The 22,510-nt window shown below is 44.8% G+C and overlaps 1 protein-coding gene across 2 annotated transcripts in view; it reads right to left on the bottom strand.

The window, feature by feature from the left end:
- Positions 1-20,875, bottom strand: part of LOC105895414 (RAS guanyl-releasing protein 2) — a 54,793-nt gene extending 33,918 nt beyond the window's left edge. For both annotated transcript variants that reach the window (XM_031584691.2, XM_031584690.2), the window contains exons 1-4: positions 20,314-20,875; positions 4,348-4,477; positions 1,476-1,578; positions 1-49 (exon numbers count right to left, since the gene is read on the bottom strand). The exon at positions 1-49 is cut by the window's left edge and continues 8 nt beyond it. In XM_031584691.2, the coding sequence (XP_031440551.1) occupies positions 1-49; positions 1,476-1,578; positions 4,348-4,417 (222 nt within the window). In that variant the 5' untranslated portion in view covers positions 4,418-4,477; positions 20,314-20,875. The remainder of the gene's footprint in view (positions 50-1,475; positions 1,579-4,347; positions 4,478-20,313) is intronic.
- Positions 20,876-22,510: the final 1,635 nt, after the last annotated feature.

Below are 22,510 nucleotides of genomic sequence, written 5' to 3'. Positions count from 1 at the left end.
ATGGCAGATCCTGGACCTGACGTCGTCTGTGCAGCCCTCCTCCTGCGATCTGAGCCGTCTGTTAGGAAGCATTCACTTCTCACGGAAGCATGTCACGATTTGATCATTTTATGCTGTATGCTTTTATCCACAGGGTCTATATCAGTATAAAAGTATTTCTACAAATAATAGTAGCACTAATAGTAGTAGTAGACTAGAAGTAGTTGCAGTAGCAGTAGCAGTAGTAGTAGTAGTAACAGTAATAGTAGTAGTAGTAATAGTAGTAGTAGTAGTAGTAACAGTAATAGTAGTAGTAGTAATAGTAGTAGTAGTAGTAGTAACAGTAATAGTAGTAGTAGTAATAGTAGTAGTAGTAGTAGTAACAGTAATAGTAGTAGTAGTAACAGTAATAGTAGTAGTAGTAATAGTAGTAGTAGTAGTAGTAACAGTAGTAGTAGTAGTAATAGTAGTAATAGTAGTAGTAGTAGTAGTAGTAACAGTAGTAGTAGTAGTAGTAATAGTAGTAGTAGTAGTAGTAGTAATAGTAGTATTATTACTGAAAGTAGTAGTAGCAGTAGCAGTAGAAGCAAAAGTAATAGTAGCAGTAATATAGTAGTAGTAGTAGTAATAGTAGCAGTAATAGTAGCAGCAGTGGTAGCAGTAGCAGTAGTAACAGCAGTATTAGTAGTAATAGTAGCAGTAATAGTAGTAGTAGTAGTAGTAATAGCAGCAGTAGCAGTAGCAGTAGTAGTAGTAATAGTAGCAGTAGTAGTAGCATTAGCAGTTGTAGTAGTAGCATAAAAAGTATTTGTATAAAGCAAAGGCTTGTGCAGCAGTGATGCCTGTCCTTGGCTCTGGCAAAGTGGATTTTCTGACTTAGTCATTGACTTTAAACGTCCTTGTTATTGTGGAGCGTGCACACACACACACACACACACACACACACTCCTGTGCGGAGTTCCCTGGGCCTGGGGAACGTTGACTGCCTGTGTTATTGAGTTAACCTCGTAAACCCAGAGGGCCTTCAGTAAATAAATCATAATTAGGCCGACAGTACATCAGCTCAGGCAGTTTAAGTAGCGGTAATGGCTGACATAATCCTGGCTAAATTAACAGTACGGTCAACAGGATCAAATAACAGGTGAGTGTGTGTGTGTGTGTGTGTGTGTGTGTGTGCATGAGTATGCATACCCACAGTGTGTGTATGCCTGATCATGAGTGTGTACAGGGCAGTCATATTTGGTGAAGGGTACTTGTGAGCAGTAGTCTGTTGAATGTGTGTGTGTGTGTGTGTGTGTGTGTGTGTGTGTGTGTGTGTCTGGTGCCTGTACATTAGTGTTTGTGCAGGGAAGTCATGTATAGTGATGGATACTTGTGAGCAGTAGTTTGTTGAATGTGTGTGTGTGTGTGTGTGTGTGTGTGTGTGTGTGTGTGTGTGTGTGTGTGTGTGTGTGTGTGTGTGTGTGTGCAGGGCAGACATGTTTGGTGAAGGATACTTGAGCAGTAGTTTGTTGGCCAGCTCAGTGGAGGGCAGGTACCAAGGGTGCATCATCAGAAACATGCGCACCACAGACGAGTCCTTCAGAGCCCCCAGCTCATCTGCAAACACCAGTCACACAAACACATCATATAAACACCACAAAGACAAACACAATACAGTATATAACACTACTAACTATAATATGTGTTTGTGTGTGTGTGTATGTGTGTGTGTGTGTGTGTGTGTGTGTGTGTGTGTGTGTGTGTGTGTGTGTGTGTGTGTGTGTGTGTGTGTGTGTATGTATGTTTAAATCCCAGCTCATCTGCAAACAACACAAAGACAAACAAATGATATAAAACTACAACTATAATATGTGTGTGTGTGTGTGTGTGTGTGTGTGTGTGTGTGTGTGTGTAAATCCCAGATTATTTTCCTTAACCTTCAGGATAGCCAACTCATCTGCAATCACAGACAAACATTTGACACCAATAAACCATCAGTTATGGATTATCACAGTGTTTTATGAGTGTGTTTAATATAGGATATATTCTCTTCCATAACCTTAAGGATAGTTTGCTCATCCGCAAAAACCAGGTCACACAAACACAGGACACCAGTAAATTATCATTTATTGATTATACCAATATGTATGCGTGTGTTACAGTCCCAGAGATATGAGATATATTCCCTTCCAGAAGCTTCAAGGATACCGTGCTTATCTCCAGTTATCGATGGCAAACTTGTCACACATAAAGTATCAATTAATAATTAAATATCCATTTACAATGAATAGTGTGATGCATCGTTTCATAAGCGCCTCCTCACCGCGTCCTAATGGCAGACGCAACAGACTTTTGTCATACTTTTAACCGTCAACGGAGACGTCTACAGTCCTTATTGTACATCCCCACATAACTCTCTGAACTGGTTCACCTTGGCTGGCGTGTGTGGAAGCATAGGGGTGCACACTTATAGCTAACACCACGGCAAACATTTCACTGCACACTCATTCATTTACCGTCGTTCAAAATCTCTGTTTTATTGCCCAAATGTTGTTCGACAACTTACTGTTAAGTTGCCTTTGCATATAGCATGTGTACAAGAATGACACTATCCATACCATGTTTGTTCAATGGACCACGTTGGATAATTACCTTGCCGCCATAACAGCTTCTTTGTTTTTCTAAGGATGTGCGCTCCCATGGACAACTTTATGGTTTTGGCAGGTTCACAAGAAACATGGTTTCGTCCTCGCGAATTCAATTAACTATGTTCTAAAGTTTCCCATGGTGAATGTGACCTATAACTGTTGTGATAATTACTTTGAAGGCCTGACGTTGTTCAAATTATTATTGGTACCATTTTAACTTTGTTTAAAGTGTATTTCTTCTGCCACATGACCCATGTGCTGTGAGCCTGTGATGGTATGGGCCAATTCGGGGGAGTTCAGTTACCTGTTAAAAGGGTTGGCGGGGTAGTATTGAGGGAAACTTCTATACAGAGAGCTTCTTGGGTGAGAGTTTGGTTGTGAGCTTAGTCTATGCTCCTCTCTATCAGCTTCAGAAGCGTGAGGTTGATATCGGTGTACTGTCTCAATTTAGTGACAAGTGTACTAAGCTGTAATACTGTCTATACATATATACAGCTGTTTGTAAATATATTTTTGTTTTCATTTATATTCTCAGTCTTTTTGTTTATATTTTTCACGTTTTTGGATTATGCACCTGGTGGCGGACAAATACATTTCCAACCAGAGTTTTGTCTCCCTGCTGCCTTTTGTGCCTTCCCTAAAAGACTCTCGACACGGATACCCTTTGACAATAGTCAATAAAAAAAAAAATGTCATCTATTAATTAGGTACATATCATCAGAGTTTATAAGCAGCATCACTGCTGAATAGTCCAGTATTGATGGTCGAGACATTGTCGTAAACATGTCAGATATACTCAGCTCTGTTCACAGATGTATGCTGTGCTACTGAGTTACTTTTGCTTTGATATGGTGATGATGGGTTTGGTTTCCTGTTCCTTGCTTCATATCTACACTAGTGCTGAAACAAGCAATTAAAGAGAAAAGACCATTTGGCCAAGGGAACTAAAGCTAACAACACACCTGACTACAAAGATTTAGATGAAGGTGATATACTGAACCTAATGAACTCAGGGTCAACCTTAACGGGTCAAACTGTGTCATCAACTATGGGAATCTACGAAACTACAACTGAAGGACATCAGAAGCTGACAGGAGCTGTTGACTAACCTGTAACACTGGGAGTGTTTGTGTCCAGAGTCTGCTGACTAACCTGTAACACTAGGAGTGTTTGTGTCCAGAGTCGGCTAACTAAACTGTAACACTAGCAGTGTTAGTTCCCAGACTCTGCTGACTAAACTATAACACTAGGAGTGTCTGTTCCCAGACTATGCTGACTAATCTATAACACTACGACTGTTTGTTTCCAGAGTTCCTCTAAAAACCGCCCATCATCCCTGACCACATTCAGTTTCAGTTCAAATGAGTTCAAAGTTCTAAACAACCTCAGCAACACGTGTCTGTAGAGATGAGATGAGTTTTGTGACACTTTTGTTAATTTGCAGTGGAGGTGGGTCAACGTCAACATCTGAGGTCAAACCTGCATCTTTTTACACAATATATACAGTATATCCAATATTCAACCATGAACAAGTAAGCATTCATGCTGCTGAAACTGCACATATGTGTATGACTGTTTGTGTTTGTGTTTGTGTTTGTGTGTGTGTACGTGTATGTGTGTGTGTGTGTGTGTGTACTTGTACGTGTGTGTGTGTGTGTCCCTTTCTATCTATGCTGGTAAAAACAGGAGTAGACGTGTGTGTGTGTGTGTATGTGTTAACAAAACTGATTCTACTCACCGAAGGCTTGTATGCATGCATCCACCAGGTCGTCCACGGTGGCAGACTGTTCCAGAGTCACAGACTCCATCTTCCCCTTTTTCAGTTTCCAGTCCTCTCCCAAAATAGGTCCACCGCCTCAACGCTACGCCTGGAGAGATGTGAAAAAGATTTCAGTTAGGACATTTAATAAAAAAAAAAATGAAACATTGAGAAGAAATGTTAGAATGTTTATTTCATGACCTGCTTTAAAATAAGCTTCTGTAAACTCTGCTATTAAATCCACCTGAGGAACAGAAACCTTCCTTTAAACTTGTGTCCATTTTTCTGCTACAACTACTAACTTTTCAAATGAATTAATTAATAAATTAAAAAAAGAGAGATAAGGGAGAGGCTTTTGTGGTTTATTCATTTACAGTTGTGGTACATTGCTCCCCACCACCACTAGCACTACATGCTTATCTTAAATCCATAAACATAAGGCAGTGGTTATCATGTAGCATCATGCAATGACACGTGAGCCTCGAATGGGCCCTCCCTTCTGAGCTGGGTTCTACACAAGGTTTCTTCCTGTTAAAAGGGGCGTTTTTTTGCCACTGTCCTCTGTGTGCTAGTTATAGGGGGTTCAGGCTCTGGGCTCTGAGGCCATGTTAACTGCTAATAGCGCTAAGTAATACATAAATTAATATGGAAATGAATTTCACTAAAACCCTTCCTTAATTCTCCAGTCTATAGTAAGGTCCAGTGTTGCTATAGTCACGCTGCTCTGGTGAGAGAAGAGAGGCTCTTGCAGACTCACTGTGACTGTGCATTATAACACAGGCCATCTCTACACAACCACAACCACTGACACTTTGACTGTATGTATTTATAAGCTTGTTTAAGACTATCTTGTATGTATAAGACTCGGCTGGTTAAATTAGCCTCAAACCTCACGAGCCCATAAGCAGGCTGAAAGCTTTAGACAGCGCAGGGGAGAGGTGAACATTTTTAAACACTTTTATTTACAGAAGCCATGTGAAGTTTACCTCAAGGGTACACTTGAAACCAGCTATGCTAATAACTGTCAGTTGTGATATTTACTGAGCTGAATAGACATATACACACACACACACACACACACATACACACACACACACACACACACATATGCACATGCCTACGCACATATACTTACATGCTTACAAGCGCATACACACGCGCGCACACACACACACACACACACACACTCACTCACTCACTCACTCACTCACTCACTCACTCACTCACGGGCTTGCACCTACACATGCACGAACATACTGCTTCAATGGACACACACACACACACACACACACACACACGTGTACATGCACATGCACATGCACACACACAAAAATTCACACACAACCTTTATGCATACGTCTCGCATATGTAACCATTTCCTGTGTGGGCACATACCTACATACACGCACACATACCTATACACATACACATACACATACACACACACGTTTTGGAAGTGATGTAGCATTTGGCTAAAGCAGTTAAACTTTGACACCAATCAAGAGAGCAAACCGCTGAGTCTGGTTCAGGAAAGAGAACACAGATGCACTGAGCAAAAGAAACGAAGAAAAAGTTACAAGCTCAATATAAACATCGAGGTGCGGTTAAAAGTGAACGAGTGCCTTGAAATATCCTCTGCGAGTGTGTGTCTTACCGTAAATTTAACGCACAGTGTAGTTGGTGTGCATGAACAGGTTGTGTAGCGTGTGTGTACAACCAGTGAAAGTGTGAAACGGTAACAATGAGTGTGTATTACAAGAAAATGTAACTGAGGAACTAGTGTATGTGTCACTCTTTGTGTGTGTGTGTGGGTACGCGCATGTGTATTAATAGTCACTGTTTATTAAGAGGATTACGAAGGTACTTTCAGAGAGTATTTATTAAGAGTGTGAGCTAGAGGGAGATCATGGGGGATCCGTGTGTGTGTGTGTGTTTAAGAGGGAGGGAATGCCAGAAACCACGCACACCAGCCAAGAGAAGAAAAGAGAGCTTTTTATGGCTTCTTGTTGTGTGGTGATGGAATGAAGGCACTGCGGCAGAAGCGAATCTGTGTGTGTGTGTGTGTGTGTGTGTGTGTGTGTGTGTTCCTGGCTGTCTCTGCCGCAGAGAGGTGGGCGGACACACTCAATTACAGTCCTCACACACAGTCTGAGGGACAACGGAGAAGAGAGGACAGAAAAAAAATAGAGAAAGACAGAAAACGAGAAAAATAGAGAGGGGGAGGGGTGAGAGGGGGAAAGGAGGGAAGAGGGGGAAAGGAGGGAAGAGGGGGAGGGGAGATGGAGAGAGAGAGGATGAGCACAAGAAAGCGAGGTGAACAAACAAAAACAAATCGAGATGAAGAGAGAAAAACAAAGAGCAAGCGAGAGAGCGAGGGAGGAAGTGAGTTCCTTCGGTACATTCATTTGAGGCCTTTGCCACTTCCATCAATCTGAGTTCTCAAAAGCATCAGAGACCAGACACAGCCCCAGAATGACTCCCTCCCTCTCCATCACTCCTTCCTTGCTATTGTGTACCCATGGGAGACTCTCCACTCCAGGTACTGATTCTGGGAGGGCCAATAACATCCATAACAGATCAGGATGACAGTCTAGACAGTCTAGTCAATCAAAGATAAGGATGCCAGTCTAGGCAATCTAGTCAATCACAGATAAGAATGCCAGTCTAGGCAGTCTAGTCAATCAAAGATAAGGATGCCAGTCTAGGCAATCTAGTCAATCACAGATAAGGATGCCAGTCTAGGCAGTGTAGCCAATCACAGATAAGGAGGCCAGTCTAGGAAATCTAGTCTATCACAGATAAGGATGCCAGTCTAGGCAGTGTAGCCAATCACAGCTCAGGACGCCAGTCTAGGCAGTCTAGTCTTCACAGATAAGGAGGCCAGTCTAGGAAATCTAGTCAATCACAGATAAGGATGCCAGTCTAGGCAGTGTAGCCAATCACAGCTCAGGACGCCAGTCTAGGCAGTCTAGTCAATCACAGATCCGGATGCCAGTCTAGGCAGTCTAGTCAATCACAGATAAGGAGGCCAGTCTAGGAAATCTAGTCTATCACAGATAAGGATGCCAGTCTAGGCAGTGTAGCCAATCACAGCTCAGGACACCAGTCTAGGCAGTCTAGTCATCACAGATAAGGAGGCCAGTCTAGGAAATCTAGTCAATCACAGATAAGGATGCCAGTCTAGGCAGTGTAGCCAATCACAGCTCAGGACGCCAGTCTAGGCATTCTAGTCAATCACAGATCCGGATGCCAGTCTAGGCAGTCTAGTCAGCTGGGCGTCCCTCCACATGTCCTTCCGTGTTTATTTGGTCCCTGTGGAGCTGAAGCCCCCTTTCCTCCCATCTGCCTCAGAGGAAAACAAATACCCCAGACTTCAGAGAGAGGGGGCATCAGTGAGGGTGGGGTGTAGGCGACAGGGTCACAACCTTTTGGGCATCAGGTTCCTTTTCCTCATCCGGCCCAGCATGGTGACTTGTTTTTGTCCTGTGTTTACCTCTTTCAGACTCTTTGCTGGTCCTGTTTTGATTGTTTTGTCTCTGATTTATGTTTTTGGCCCTGTTTGGTGTTTTGCTTCCCCTCCCTAGGCCCCAGCCAGACTTCTTGATGGAGTTTCACACATGAGGAAAGCTCACATCTGTGTTCTGTTCTGTTCTGTTCTGTTTTGTTTTGTTCTACTCACGCTGACATCATCGCTCCCAGCCACTGAGTCTCCGCCCTTGTCACATTCCGCGGTTTTACAAACGTTTCGTCTCGCACCACCAGTCCAGAATGTCTGGCATGGCACGGCCCTGCTCAGAAGAGTCTCGTGTCCCTTACGGAGTGGCAGCGCAGCCCTGCACAGAAGGAGTCACCTGTGGCACCTGAAAACGATCTCTTTTATGCTCGGGACTCGTTAATGCACTGAACCAGTCATCTCTATTCTCTCTGTATTTATCTCTATCTCTTTATCTCCCGCTCTTTGTGGTGGTCTCCATTTCACTCCCAGCCTGCCTCTCTCTCTCTCTCTCTCTCTCTCTCTCTCTCTCTCTCTCTCTCTCTCTCTCTCTCTCTCTCTCTCTCTCTCTCTCTCTCTCTCTCCCACTCACCCCTAACCTTGTTTCCTTCTCCATATCTCTCTCTCTCTGCCTCCCTCCATCCCTCTCTCCCCTTTGCTCAGTCCAACTGAGCCAATCAGGGGTGGCAATCTGTACTCCCCCCCCAGCCTCTCTTCACAAGCACAAAACACTCCAATTACTGGGGTCACACTCAGCTTACAGTCGCATTGTGAACAGCAGAGCTCTTACTTACCTGCTTACCGTTACACATACACACGTCCCCATACTGAGCCTCCTTATGTTCAACACTCAGGGAACTCACATCAATGACTGTGGATCTGTCTGCAGGGCGGGGGTCTAGTTAAATCATCGCACAGGATCCATAGCATTTTGTTTCTACCCTGAGGGGTGTTTGGAGTGAGCCAACCATTTAAAGGTACAGTCCTTGATTATAATCCATTACACTAATTCAGTGAAATCTTTCTCACATTCCTATTAAGGACGCAACACTACAGTAAACACAGATAAAAGTAGCCTACAGTGAATGCAAAATGTCTTAGAAGCACTCTTTATTGTGACTGCAAATGAACAAACTGCTGTGATTGCGCAACCATCTCTCTCCATGAATGAAAAACAGCATCAGTGCAAACAATCCTAACACGTAGCCTAGGCAACACGGTAACAATCAATCTTAACACGTAGCCTAGGCAACAAAGTAAAAAACAATCATAACATATAGCCTAGGCAACACGGTAACAATCAATCTTAACACGTAGCCTGGGCAACATGTTAACATTCTAACTTGGGCCTAATTTGGGCCTTGGGAAGAATAAACTGGGGCTGTTAGATTATAGCAAAAAAACATAATCATGATTATTTTGGTCAATATTAAGATCACGATAAGCAATTATATTACTTGCGTTATCATGGACACATGCCATCACTTGAGCATGCCAGCCCCATGCATCCGTGGCTGCTGTGAGCTCATCAGCTCCATTTGCTGCAGTGTGGCGTTCCTCCATACCTCATGTTTGGAGGACACAGCTTGGAAGTGTCCAACCGTCATTGTAATGGCAAGGTACAGTCATATATGACTCATTCGTTGGAGCTGGCCGTGCGTCTGTCGTTATTGCTACGTGATGCTTTGCAGTGTTGTCTTTGTGGCTGCAGCAGCTTCCTTCATAAAGAAGCTCTACTCTCGTTATGGTTCGTGACTCTACATACCTCATGAAATGAAAATGAAAACTCAGGTAGCATGTCACTCCATATCATTCTGGTTTTTCAGCCCTAGCTGGCTCGCATTCCCTGTGCATTAGCATAATAACCAAATGGGGATATCAGTATTCAAACAGTAATGCCATGAACCGCTATCCGAACAGTCGACTACCTGTGCACACCCGTAACTCCTATAGCTGTCTGGCCAGTGTGTGCACAGCAAAACACTTGGCTCTGTACATGGACAAGCAAAGAAAGTGGCTCAGCAAATGAACAACATTGCTTCAGGAGCACTGAAGGGAGATATGCGAGGGTTTTGTTATGTTATGGATTGAGGACTTTACCTTTAACTGACGGAGCAGGTCTTGTTATGTTATGGATTGAGGACCGGACCTTTAACTGATGGAGCGTGATGCAGCAGGTGTTGTTATGTCAAGTATTGAGGACCACACCTTTAACTGACAGTGCAGGGGTTGTTATGTTATGGATTGAGGACTGGACCTTTAACTGACGGCGCAGGTGTTGTTATGTTAAGGATCGAGGACTGCTTCTTTAACTCGTGCAGCAGGTCGGGTTATGGACTCTGAGTGCCCAGTGAGTGACATCCCTCCTGCCCGGTGGTTGGCAAATGCCAGGAGACGACCAGACAGGAATCCAGCCACCTTTATGCCTGTCACACACGCCAGAGGTGGCATGGTCATTAATCTCCACGGTGACAGCCTTTATCCTCCTCCTCCTCCTCCTTCTCCTGCTCCTCTTCCTCCTCTCCTGTCGTTCACTTTCAACACCCTCTCCTAATAGGAGCTGATGTTTCACTTCTAATGAGCGCTTTTCTCTGCACTATTTCACTTGTTCTATCTTTTTCTCTGCACTCTCTTTGTATTTTACTGGTTCTAACTACACATCTCTAAATAAGCTACTCTTTCGTGAGAAAACGAATGTTTTAATATTCTCTGTTTCATCTCTCTCCTATTTACCCTCTCTTTCTCTCTCTAGACATAAATAGCTCACCTCTCTCCTATTCATTTCCCTTCCTGCTCTCTCCTCTCCCTCTGTTTCATTTTACACTTTCTCTCCTTTGATCTCTCTCTCTCCATCTATCTGTCCATCTTTGGTTAGGTTCTTTCATTCTTCTTTCTAAAGTTGCCTCTCTCTCTCTCTCTCTCTCTCTCTCTCTCTGTGAGGACCCTCATGTGTAGCTGGTCGCTGCTGCATTATTCCAGACGGAATATTCTGACATGAGCAATATCACATGCGGCGGAACCTTGTTGCCAGGTGACGCCAACTCTGGGTCTATTGATCCTAGGGGATGTATTGGAACGGGACTGGGAGTGTGAGTGTGTGTGTGCGTCTGTGTGTGTGTGTGTGTGTGTGTGTGTGTGTGTGTGTGTGTGTGTGTGTGTGTGTGTGGATGCCTGTGAATATCACTGAGAGAGCTCACCATTGAGAGCGCTTTGTCTGTCTCTCTGTCTGTCTGTCTCTCTGTCTCTCTGTCTGTCTGTCTGTCTGTCTGTCTGTCTGTCTGTCTGTCTGTCTGTCTGTCTGTCTGTCTGTCTGTCTGTCTCTTTGTCTGTCTGTCTGTCTGTCTCTCTCTCTGTCTGGTGCTTGTGTGCGTGTGTGTTTTCCCTGAGCTCTCCCATACTCTCAGCCTCCCTGCTCTGTTTGCTTGCATGTGTGCCTCACTAAAAGCCTCCGCCAGATGACTAGCAGAACAGTAAATGTAAATGTAACAGTCCTCACAGACCCCTGGACCAGCAGCAGACAGCGGGGGGGTCCGCTTCCCCACAGCCACCTGTGGATCTCAGACGCACCGCATCCGCATGCCAAGGCTGAGGGTTTTTTATAACAAGTATGATTCATTACGGAAGACCAACTCCGCGCAGTCTGAAGCTGAGCCGGCTGTTTGGATAAAGCTGAACATCATTCAATTCAATTCCATTCCATTCAATTCCATTTGATTTATATAGCACTAAAACAATAAACTTGTCTCAAGGCGCTTTACAGAGCCCAGGGCCTGAACTCCTCCAAAAATATCCTTCAATATCCATTTATCCAACACAAGAATCTCTCTCTCTCTCTCTTCCTCCTCCTCCCTCCCTCCCTCCCTCCCTTCCTCCCACATACACGCACCTACTCGCCCACAAATAAATACCTGTGCACATATGAAATCACACAGTCACAGTCAGAGACACAAAAACACACACACACACACACACACACACACACACACACACAAACCACAAATGCTGACATCACATGCACAAACACACATGCACACAGGATCATGGTTTAAAATCAGTCAGGGTATTGACAAGGCCATGATGGTCTAATTACAGTGACAGCCTTGCAGTCCTGCCTCTTTCATACATCACACAGGCGAAAATAGCTCGATACCTTTCCCCTCATTTCAGTGGCTCACAAACACACACAAATACACACACACACATACACACACACACACAACCAAGTGCCGCAGTTCAACACGACAGCAGGAAACACACAGGCTTCTATCCCCCATTCTAAACATTTACTGTTTGATGCTGCGGCCAGGCAACTATAAATACATGTGTGTGTGTGTGTGTGTGTGTGTGTGTGTGTGTGTGTTTGTGTGTTTGTGTGTGCGAGAGTGTGTGTTTGTGTGTTTTGAGTGTGAATTTCAGTACCTGTGTCAAGTATTTATCTGTGAGTGTCTGTGTGTCAATAAGTGTGAGTGTGTGTGTGTCAATATACGTGTGAATGTGTTGGTATGTGGTGAGTTTTGTGTGAATTATTTTTGTGAGCTGTATGTGTGTGTGGGGTGTGTGGGGTATGTGGGGTGGGTGAGGGGGATGCCATGTGTCTCTTGCCCAGGGCTGATATGGGCTCCCACAGCAAGATACCCCCCCCCACCACACCCTTGACAGATGCTATTTTAAACACGCTGTGTGTGTGTGTGTGTGTGTGTGTGTGTGTGTGTGTGTGTGTGTGTGATCATTCCCTTCCTGTCCCCATAGCGGTATAGCATCACCAGGCAGAGGAGGAAACTGCTTATCCAGATTAGCACTAGCAGGGAGAGAGAGAGAGAGAGAGAGAGAGAGAGAGAACAAGAGGAGGAGGGATGAAGAAAGAGAAAGAGAGGGGGCAGAGAGAGGGGGAGGAGGAGGAAGAGAGAGGGGGAGGAGGAGGAGGAAGATGACAGAAAGACAGAGGAAAAAAAAGAGAAGAATATAGGGGAGAAAAAGATGGAATTGATGAAATGAAAAGGATGGATAACATAAACTATGGAGATCTTTTCCGTTAATGAACCTAATAACTAATAACCCTGTAAAAACTCAGAGAAAATGAAATAGTGAGAGTGACAGAGTAAGACTCTTCCTTTTCAGACGTTACACAAAATCAACCGCTAAAATAAGGCTAGACTAAGCACACACACACACACACACACACACACACACACACACACACACACACACACACAAACACACACAAGCATGCGCTGTAAACCTCAAAACCACAAACTCCACTCCGCAGCTGCAGTGACTCTGAAACTGGGGGAGGGGGGGGGGGGCATTCTGGGTTAAGAATGGTTGAGAATGGTAGAGTGTTGCAGGTGGCCATCGTGTGTGTGTGTGTGTGTGGGGGGGGGGGGGGTTAATAGTAGCTGGTTTCTTGGTTTCTGCTGTGTGTTTTCAGAGTTCAGTTTGGGCTTGTTTGGGGCCGATGCTTCCTGCTGCAGCGCTCCCTTTGTACGCACACACACCAGTTCAGAACAAACAACGGAAGTCAGCATGCCTTTGACACGGAGTATGCGCGCGCGCGCGCGTGTGTGTGTGTGTGTGAAACCATCAAGGGGTTAAGGGACGAGAGATATGAGAGACAGAAAGAAAGAGAAGAGGAAGAATTGGGAGAGAGAAGAGACAAGAGTTGCGACAGAAGCACATGCCGGAAGAGATAAACAAGACAGGAGAGAGAGAGGGAGAGAGAGATGAAGACAGATAAAGACGGGGAGGAGAGAGGGAGAGAGACAGAGAGAGAGAAAGACGAGGAGGAGAGAGCGAGAAAGAGAGGGGAAAGAAAGAGAGGGAGAGAAAGAGTGACGAAAAGAAGAGGGCTGATTTATTACACATCTGTCATTCTGCTCTGCCAAGACAGTCTTGAGCCACGATAATCTTGGGCTCAGAGAGTATGCTGCACTAGTGAGTACACAACACTACCAGTGCATACTCATACTGAGAGAGTATGCCATATTAGTCTGTACACAAAACGAGTGTGCATACTGTATTAGAAATTATGTGAATTGCAAGTGTTATTGTTTAAAACATGTCATGTGAAGTTGAGGAGAACTGGGGTGATTGTTTTTTTCTGTCCTTGAGAATATAGTGTGCTGGAATAGTGATACTCCCTGTTCTTCTTATCTCTGTAACCCTGTTAAATAGACACTGCCTGTAAGATAATTCATCCGATTCTCACAGACTGCTTGCTGTTCACTCTGTGTGTTTCTGATCCTTCTGTAGAAGACTAATAAACTTTATACTTATTGCTTATTATAAGACTGGTTATTATCCGATTTCCATCACAATACTCAGACTGAGAGAGTATGCAGAGTTAGTGCGTACACTAAACTAGCAGTGCATACTCAAACTGAGAGAGTATGCAGAGTTAGTGCGTACACTAAACTAGCAGTGCATACTCAAACTGAGAGAGTATGCAGAGTTGCAGAGGGAGAGGGTGTGAGAGACGGAGATGGAGACAGAAACACGGTCAGAAACACGGTCAGAAACACGGTCAGTGACGTTTCAAAATGGGCAAACAGGCGAAACCACTTCGGTGAACCTGGCCACGAATCTATAAAGTGGAAACTGTTCAACAGAGAACAGAGAGAGAGGACAGAGAGAGGGAAAGGGAGAGAGAGAGAGAGAGGACAGAGAGAGAGGACAGATAGAGAGGAGAGAGAGAAAGGGAGAGTGAGAGGGAGAGGGGGAGAGAGAGAGGGGACAGAGAGAGGGAGAGTGAGAGAGAGGACAGAGAGAGGGAGAGGGAGAGAGAGAGAGAACAGAGAGAGGGAGAGAGACAGAGGACAGGGAGAGGGAGGGGGAGAGAGAGAGCAGGAGAGGGGGAGAGAGAGGACAGAGAGAGAGAGACAGAGGACAGAGAGAGGGAGAGGGAGAGGGAGAGGGAGAGGACAGAGAGAGAGAGAGAGGGAGAGGGAGAGAGAGGACAAAGTTAACCCCATGAGGAACGTGGTGCTGCCCGCTGCCTCAGCACATGAGAGATATATAGCCAGCGGTTGGTCTGTTTGTCTGCACTGAAGAGGAGAAAGGAGTGAGTTTCACTTCCTCATCCAGCCCAGGTCCCTCCGGAGACAGCAGGACTATTATGAAGCAATGCATGCAAATCCAGGAGCCCCGGGGGCGGGGAGAGCAGTCCCGGACACACAGGCACAACACACATGTGGAGAGAGATGGTATCACCATAGTGGAAGTGTGTGTGTGTGTGTGTGTGTGTCAGGAAGAGAGAGAGAGAGAGAGAGAGAGGGAGAGAGAAAAGGTGTGCGAGTGTGTGTGTGTGTGTGTGTGTGTGTGAGTGAGAGAGAGAGAGAGAGAGATGGAGAGAGATAGTGTGTGTGTGAGTGTGTGAGTGTGTGTCCTATTATCATTGGCACCAACACAACCGTTATGCCATATTCTTCACATTCTTTACAGGACAGACGTACATCTATATATCTATAAATCCCATGTTGATAGTCTATTAATTTACGGGAAACTGAGACAAATGGGAAGACTTATCCATAAATCTAATTGGTAGGATATATCTAATCAAAATGATATGCTTGACTACATTTCTGTTTCTGTTAATAGGCTGTTCACTGGGTCAATCAACTCTCACTGACTTAGTAGGAAACTTCTTCAGAAGAGAAGGTGTCTTCGTTTTCCAAATGTTGAGCTGTACTAGAGTTCATCACAAACTCTCTCTCTCTCTCTCTCACACACCCACACACAGCCAAGCTGTCGGGTAATGCCACAGACATACACACACAGCCATGCTGTCAGGTAATGCCACACACACTTTTTCTCTGTCTCTGACACACACACACACACACACACACACACACACACACACACACACACACAAACGCGTTATCATTAATAGATCAAGAGAGGAAGCATGAATAGGTACAGAAGACTATCAGCTTAGGCCAGACAACGTTCTAGACCATTTTCTTTGGAACAATCCATCCATTACCATCCATAACCCAAAACTAAACTGGAACTGTGGAATTTGTCCCATAATGATGTCATTTGAACAGCTTAATCAGTTTAAGAGATTATGAAATATTTAGATATTTACAACTGAAAAGATGCAGAATTCTGTGTGAAAAACAGAAAAAAAGAAATTGATAGGTGAGGTATACTATATATATATATATATATATATCTACTATAGTAACTTAAAAAAAAGTCTACATCTAACCAATAAAATGTACCATTAATGAAATATTATATGTTATTATAAAATGTCAGAGTTAAAATACATAAATACAACCCCTCCTCTTATGTTTGTATGTGAAATGTGGCTCTCGTGGAAACTCTCTAATACCCTGGAAATGTGCAGAAGTTAAAAGCGGCACTCTATTGGGTGGCAGGGTCAGTACTCCTCCCTGATGTATAAAAAACGTATTTTAAAAACGTATTTTAAAGCATTGGAAAGGTGTACAGACCCCAGCCGTGCAGGGATGGTAAAGAATGATGAGCTGCTGTTTTGAGACCACACTTTCAGAGCAAAAGGTGGTGAGCAAAAATGTGTGACTTTGTGGAAGCCTAGAGTTAGATCACTAGTTCTCAGCCACAACTTCTCACTGCTGCTTTCAATGAAGGTGGAAATGATGATAAGATTAAAGGATTTTGAAAGTTGTCAACTAATCCAATGTGTCCTTTAAAGTAGTTGTGCCAATCCTGGTAATAGACTTGAAGACTTAAACTCATGTGTGTCTGTATTTGTGTGTGTGTGTGTGTGTGTGTGTGTGTGTGTGTGTGTGTGTCTGTATGTGTGCGTGTGCGTGTGTGTCTGTTTGTGTGTGTGTGTGTGTATCTGTTTGTGTGTATGAGTGTGTGTGTCACTCTGTGTGTGTGTGTGTGTGATCAATCCCGTCCTGACTGTAAATGGGAGACAAACAACACTAGAGTGTTTTTGAGCGTGCACACACACACACACACACACACACACACACACACACACACACACACACACACACACAGACACACACAGACACACACAGACACACACAGACACACACAGAGAACCGGCAGCTAGAGGACTGTGAGGAGAAAAGAGTTTGACAAAAAGTGTACTGTATTAGAATCAAGGGTGCGCTTTGGTCAGGTTGTGGGTGGGTTTCAGACTAAAAGTCAGTCTTGTGGCAGCTTTCACCATAATGCGCTGCCAAACGTCCACAAGTTTTCCCCTCATTACAAATACAGAGCCGACGTCGTGCCTGTCAGGGCTAAATCTGTATCTCCGTCAACAGCAGCTCTGCGGCACCGGATTTAGAACAGGGCACTGCCGCAAGATGCTGCAACCTCCGTTAGGAATCGTGAGTACGATCCGCAGAATAACCTCAGAATACAAGTTTTAAAAGAATACGTCTACTTAATACAATACATACATCATTTTATTGAACTAATTAATGTAACACTTGTAGTCTTCAAACACTCGTGTGACACTAACAGCCAAGGCATCTATGCATCTTTGAATCCATGAGTGCATAGCGGGGGCTATATTTGGCATTCCAGTGCTGTGCGGGGCAGTTCCTGTTTACGAGTTTCCCTCAGAGACAGCATGAGGATCAGAGGGGTCAAAGGGCAAGTGCCATTTCCTGTGTTGTGACTGTGTGATGTCAGAGACACAGCGGCAGCACTAACCAAAGCTGACAGGGGGAGAAGAGGAAACCAAGCGCCCTAATTACAAACACGCACACACACACACACACACACACACACACACACACACACACAAAATACATACCTAAGAACACGCATCGTAAACACAAACATTACACACACACACATACAGTATGTATACACACTGTACATGCACACTAATGCAAACACACACAAACACACAAAAACCTCACACACACACACACACACACACACACACACACACCATTCAATTCATCCATTTAATTTGCATATTGTCCAGCAGTTTTATTTTATTTGAACACAAGGCCAGCCCAGCCGTAGTCTATTCGTCACAGTAGTCAAATCCCAATGAATCCTGAATCTGAAGCTCTGCTGAAACACACACCTGTTGTGATGCAAAGAGAGCACACACTGGTGCTGAAGGGATGAATTAAGCAGCATTTGAGTCATGGTCATAACAGAACACCTCTGTGCCACACACACACACACACACACACACACACACACACACACACACACAGACACACACACCTCATCATCATCCCCCACCATGACGCCCCTCTGTTGCCTAACAGACCTCTCACGCCATAACAGAGCCTCATGCTGCTGGGCCTGGATGCTGCTGCCTCTGTGTCTCATCTGGGCCAGTAGAGGGCCAGATCTGGGCCAGAGTCCCCTTGCACACAGTCTCTGCTTACTAACACGTGAGGCCATTTTACATCCCCTTGAACATTTCTCTCACCTTCAAGGGAGAACCTGAAACTGTCAAGATCTGTAGTGCTTTCTCTGTAAATGTGTGTGTGTATGTGTGTGTGTGTGTGTGTGTGTGTGTGTGTGTTGTGTGTGATGTGTGTGTCTGCATGTGTGTGTGTGTGTGTGTGTGTGTGTGTGTGTGTGTGTGTGTGCATGTGTGTTTGCACGCATGTCCATACAGGAGAGTGTTAAGTAGTCTGTAAGGGATGGCGCAGTGCTGTAATTACTCTCTCTGCCTCTCCAGGACTTTGATTTCTCCTTCAGTGCGGTGTGAACACGGTTGTTACCCTTCCACTGTGAAACCTCATCCTCTGGCATCCCCAGAACCACTCACACAGAAGCCAATTAAAACCTCAGTCGACGGAGGCCAATCAATGGCGCAGCGCAGCGAGTCAACATTCCTTCCTGTTGGCTTTTACACCTTCTCATCTCTGCAAAATCAACAGCGATCGCTGGCACAGATGCTGTGAAATTGAGTGCTTTGTTTTGTCAACCCCTTCAGGAGGAAGGTCTCACTGCTTTCAAATATAAATAGTGGCAGCCTACCAATACAGTGCATTGTGTAGTTGGGTATGGAAGACTAAGTGTTTTAAATTGTACCCCCATAATAACGGCCCCTTTGGACAAGTGCACAGGCTTTCTTTTCCACATGGCGTGATTCAACAGAGGAAAAGAAAACATGCCAATCAGTAAGACCTATCCTGTCAGTTTCAGCATTGAACAAACACACATTCTCAGCCAGGCTTACAAACTGGTCAACAATCTCAGTCTGAGGCGCTTGAAGTCTGAAGCCACTAAGATCTTGGATTATGCAACAAAGTCATAACCAGTGGCAGGGCACACTTTTTAAGTCTCATTCTAGTCTCAAAATCTCCCTGAGACATGGGGGAAGGGGATCATCGGCTCAGACGAGAGAGCACAGAAGATCAACCCTGCATCTGACTGGAGCCAGCGCCAAAGCCGCCGCGACTTAAACGCCTGCTCGTATCGGTAAGATCGGTAAGATTTATCACTGGAGTACTGCCCACTGTAATGGCTTTTATGAACCCGGCAGCAGAAGAGTGGAGAAAAGGGCGTCTTGAGGCCAGCGCCGTGGCCGCCCAGAGCGACTCGAGGCCCGGCATAATGAAATGGGCTGATCGATCCGAACTCAAACGAGCCGCCGGGGGACTGCGCCGGGCTTTATCTGACGCTCCATGGAGACCGGGCCTCGCGCACAGTCTGGCCCACTCGATAGTAACAGAACACTCGCTGATCCATATCTCTGGATATAGATATGAATTATACATGAATTTATAGGCTAGAAGTTGCCATCTATCTCAACTGAACAAAATAAATGTCATTTCTGATCTATTTCTAAAAGGTACATCGGCGATATATTATAATAACAACCGAGACATTAAACTGAACTATTAGCTGTTAACATAATACAAACTGCTTAAATACTAGGGCGGGATGTAATAGGCTTAATTTGGCGAAGCCACTATACAAAATCAAAGACTTCCTTTTTATTATTACAGTAACATCAGTCATTATAATCTGAAGAGTAGGCCTACTCAGCGAAGCCTTATTATGAAGTAGCCGAGCAGTCGTGGGTTACAACAGGTGTTTCCACGCCAATTCACACTAAAGAAGACTGCGGGTTTGTGTCGTTTCGTTGACCTAAAATACTAACTGGCACATCTGAAGTGTTAAGTACATGCATATGAAACTCAGAGCAGGCGTTCACATCAACATCTATCTGATTGTACACTATGAGTATCGTATCTCGCTGTGACACTTGCAGCTGACATAGAAAGAAAACAACAACCGATAGTCGTCAGTGAAAAATTACTGGTTTGCGTTCTAAGTAGCCTCTATAAAGTGCACACCGCTCAAATGTAGATGGTGCTCGTTGGAGTGTTCATGAAACACCATAGCGATGCAAAGCTGCATCACTAAACTGTCTTCACGCTACCACCCAGCTGAAATGAATGTTGCAGAAAGCACTCCCCTGCTGCATAAGAGTCATGTCAAAACATGCGAGCGTAGGCTGACTGTCTTACCTTCAAACTTTGAGACAGCTTCGCAGAGCACTGTACACCAGCGACAGCCAGCGTGTGGATGAGGATTTTGGACACAAGAATGAGTGGCAGGGTGTCCGAGTGATGGTGTTGACAGGCAGCCCCTGCAGTCCTGTGCTTTAGAACCAAAGCTTCTTCACATTAACACGCGCCACAAGTGGCATGAAACCAGCGTCCATCGCAGTGAGAACAGAAATCGGTCAAAATCCACATTCACGTGGAACAATATCAACACGAGGTTGACGTTTAGACGAGTGGTCACTTCTGCAAGAGTTACACTCAAAGTGAACGGCGCGAAAGGGCAATGCGTTCTGGTCCCAGTCGCTGAAGTCAAGAGTCCGTTTCTCACAACCGCTGCAATGACACACACACCAGACTACACAGCCCAGCAATTCGCACACAATCTTACGGTCCCGCCTGTAGGAGGCTCCTCTGCGTAGCGTCGCTGCATGGTTTCGAGTAGAAAAAAAAACACTGAGCTGCAGAGAAAATCCACCGCAGCTGTAGCCGCGCCACGTTGTTGATGAAGCACATCTGTGCACAGGGAACAGAGACCCGGACGGCAAAGGGGGCGTAGAGAGCGAACGGGTGTGTTTGGTTGCCTGACTTATGATTTTGCTGCACCATAACTGTCTGGTGATGTTTGAGGAAGCTGTCTAACTGAACGCCACTGTGGGTTTCATGCAAAACGTTGGTCACACCTTTAACCAGATGATAGCTAACGCGAATCCACAAGTGTCAGGAAATGTTTTGTGTCGTCTATGCTGTTTGTGCAGCAGGTATCCTATATCTTACGGGCACACAACTCAGGTTCACTTGTAGCGTCACCCTGACTGATCCTTTAAACTACAAGCCAAGGCCAAATGCCCTATTTCGCAATGTTACAGAAAGTGGGAAAATACAATCCTCGATCAGCCCCTTGAAACTGATGCGCTCCTATATTTGGTTCCTCCTTGGCCTATGCTTCACCTCGCCGCCAAGTTTCATGAAAAGTGGTCTGGTAGTGTTGTGCCTAATCCTGCTGACAGACAGAAACAAAAACAAAAAATGGTGACGAAGACGTAAACGTCTTGGCGGAGGCAACAACAACATTTAATGAGTTTGACATTTAATAAGTCCTAAATCATTGCAAACCAGCTACGCATTATCTTAATGCTGGGACACCCACCTAACCCCTACTGATGAATATTCTGTACTCCATACGCAGGAACACATCTATGTAGTGATGTACTCCTTTCAGATGATCACACCCTAACCCTGATCAACACATGAAGGTATAGGCTACCTCACTAAAACAAACACCTAACCCTAATCAACAGATAGATAAACGCACCTAACCCTTATTTAGGCCTCCTCATTAACTAACTGCAAATGCAGACATTTTCAGCCCTCACACACACGCCCAGCGATGAATGGGCTATAGAGGTACACACACTGCCACCTGTAGTTCAGAGGTAGAACTCCACCCAGCCCCTCGGGCTGGCAAGGCAAGCAGTCGTCAGGAAGACCAATCAGGTGCCCAGGGTTTGCACACACACTCACATGGACTACCATTGGAGCTTCAGGAGTCAGTCAAGCGTGGGTAGGTTTGTTCGATACATCACTGTAGTAGCTAATGGAATTTCCAGTTATTACGTGTTTAAGCTAAAGTTTTGAGCCCACAGCTGTTCACAACTCCTCCGTTGATTAGGAGAGTGTCCATTTTTAAATTGCATAACGTAGCAGGTGGAAATGCTTATTTCTCCTAGCCGAAGTTTCATAAATTCACTTAAAATATGCGAATCAGTTGGATGGAGACCCAGCTATTTTTTTGCAGGATTTTCAGACGTACTCTGATTTGTTGACTGCCTATGACTGGTTGATGTTACCTCCATCTCCAGCAAAGAAAGTAATATGCATCAGCTGGTCGGTCACACTCTGAGGAAAGGCCTGGTCAGATTTTCCATTTTCTGATAACAGAGTTTGGGGCGCTTTGATCTCAGATTGTCCAAGTTTGTTGATCGGTATAGGGATGAATAGAAACCCTTAGAGAGACAGACATGAACTAGCAAAAATATATTCATCTAAATTCTGAAAAAAAAAACATATTTATGTTTACACTGAGTGGGGAGGGGGAGAGAGAGAGAGAGAGCGAGAGAGAGAAAGGAGGATAAAGAAGAGCCCCGGTGTTATCAGGGAA

Source organism: Clupea harengus, chromosome 18 (genome assembly GCF_900700415.2).
Source record: "Clupea harengus chromosome 18, Ch_v2.0.2, whole genome shotgun sequence".
Classification (NCBI taxonomy): Eukaryota; Metazoa; Chordata; class Actinopteri; order Clupeiformes; family Clupeidae; genus Clupea; species Clupea harengus.
The sequence above is the reverse complement of the archived record's forward strand: the minus strand, read 5'-3'. Positions and strand labels throughout refer to the sequence as shown.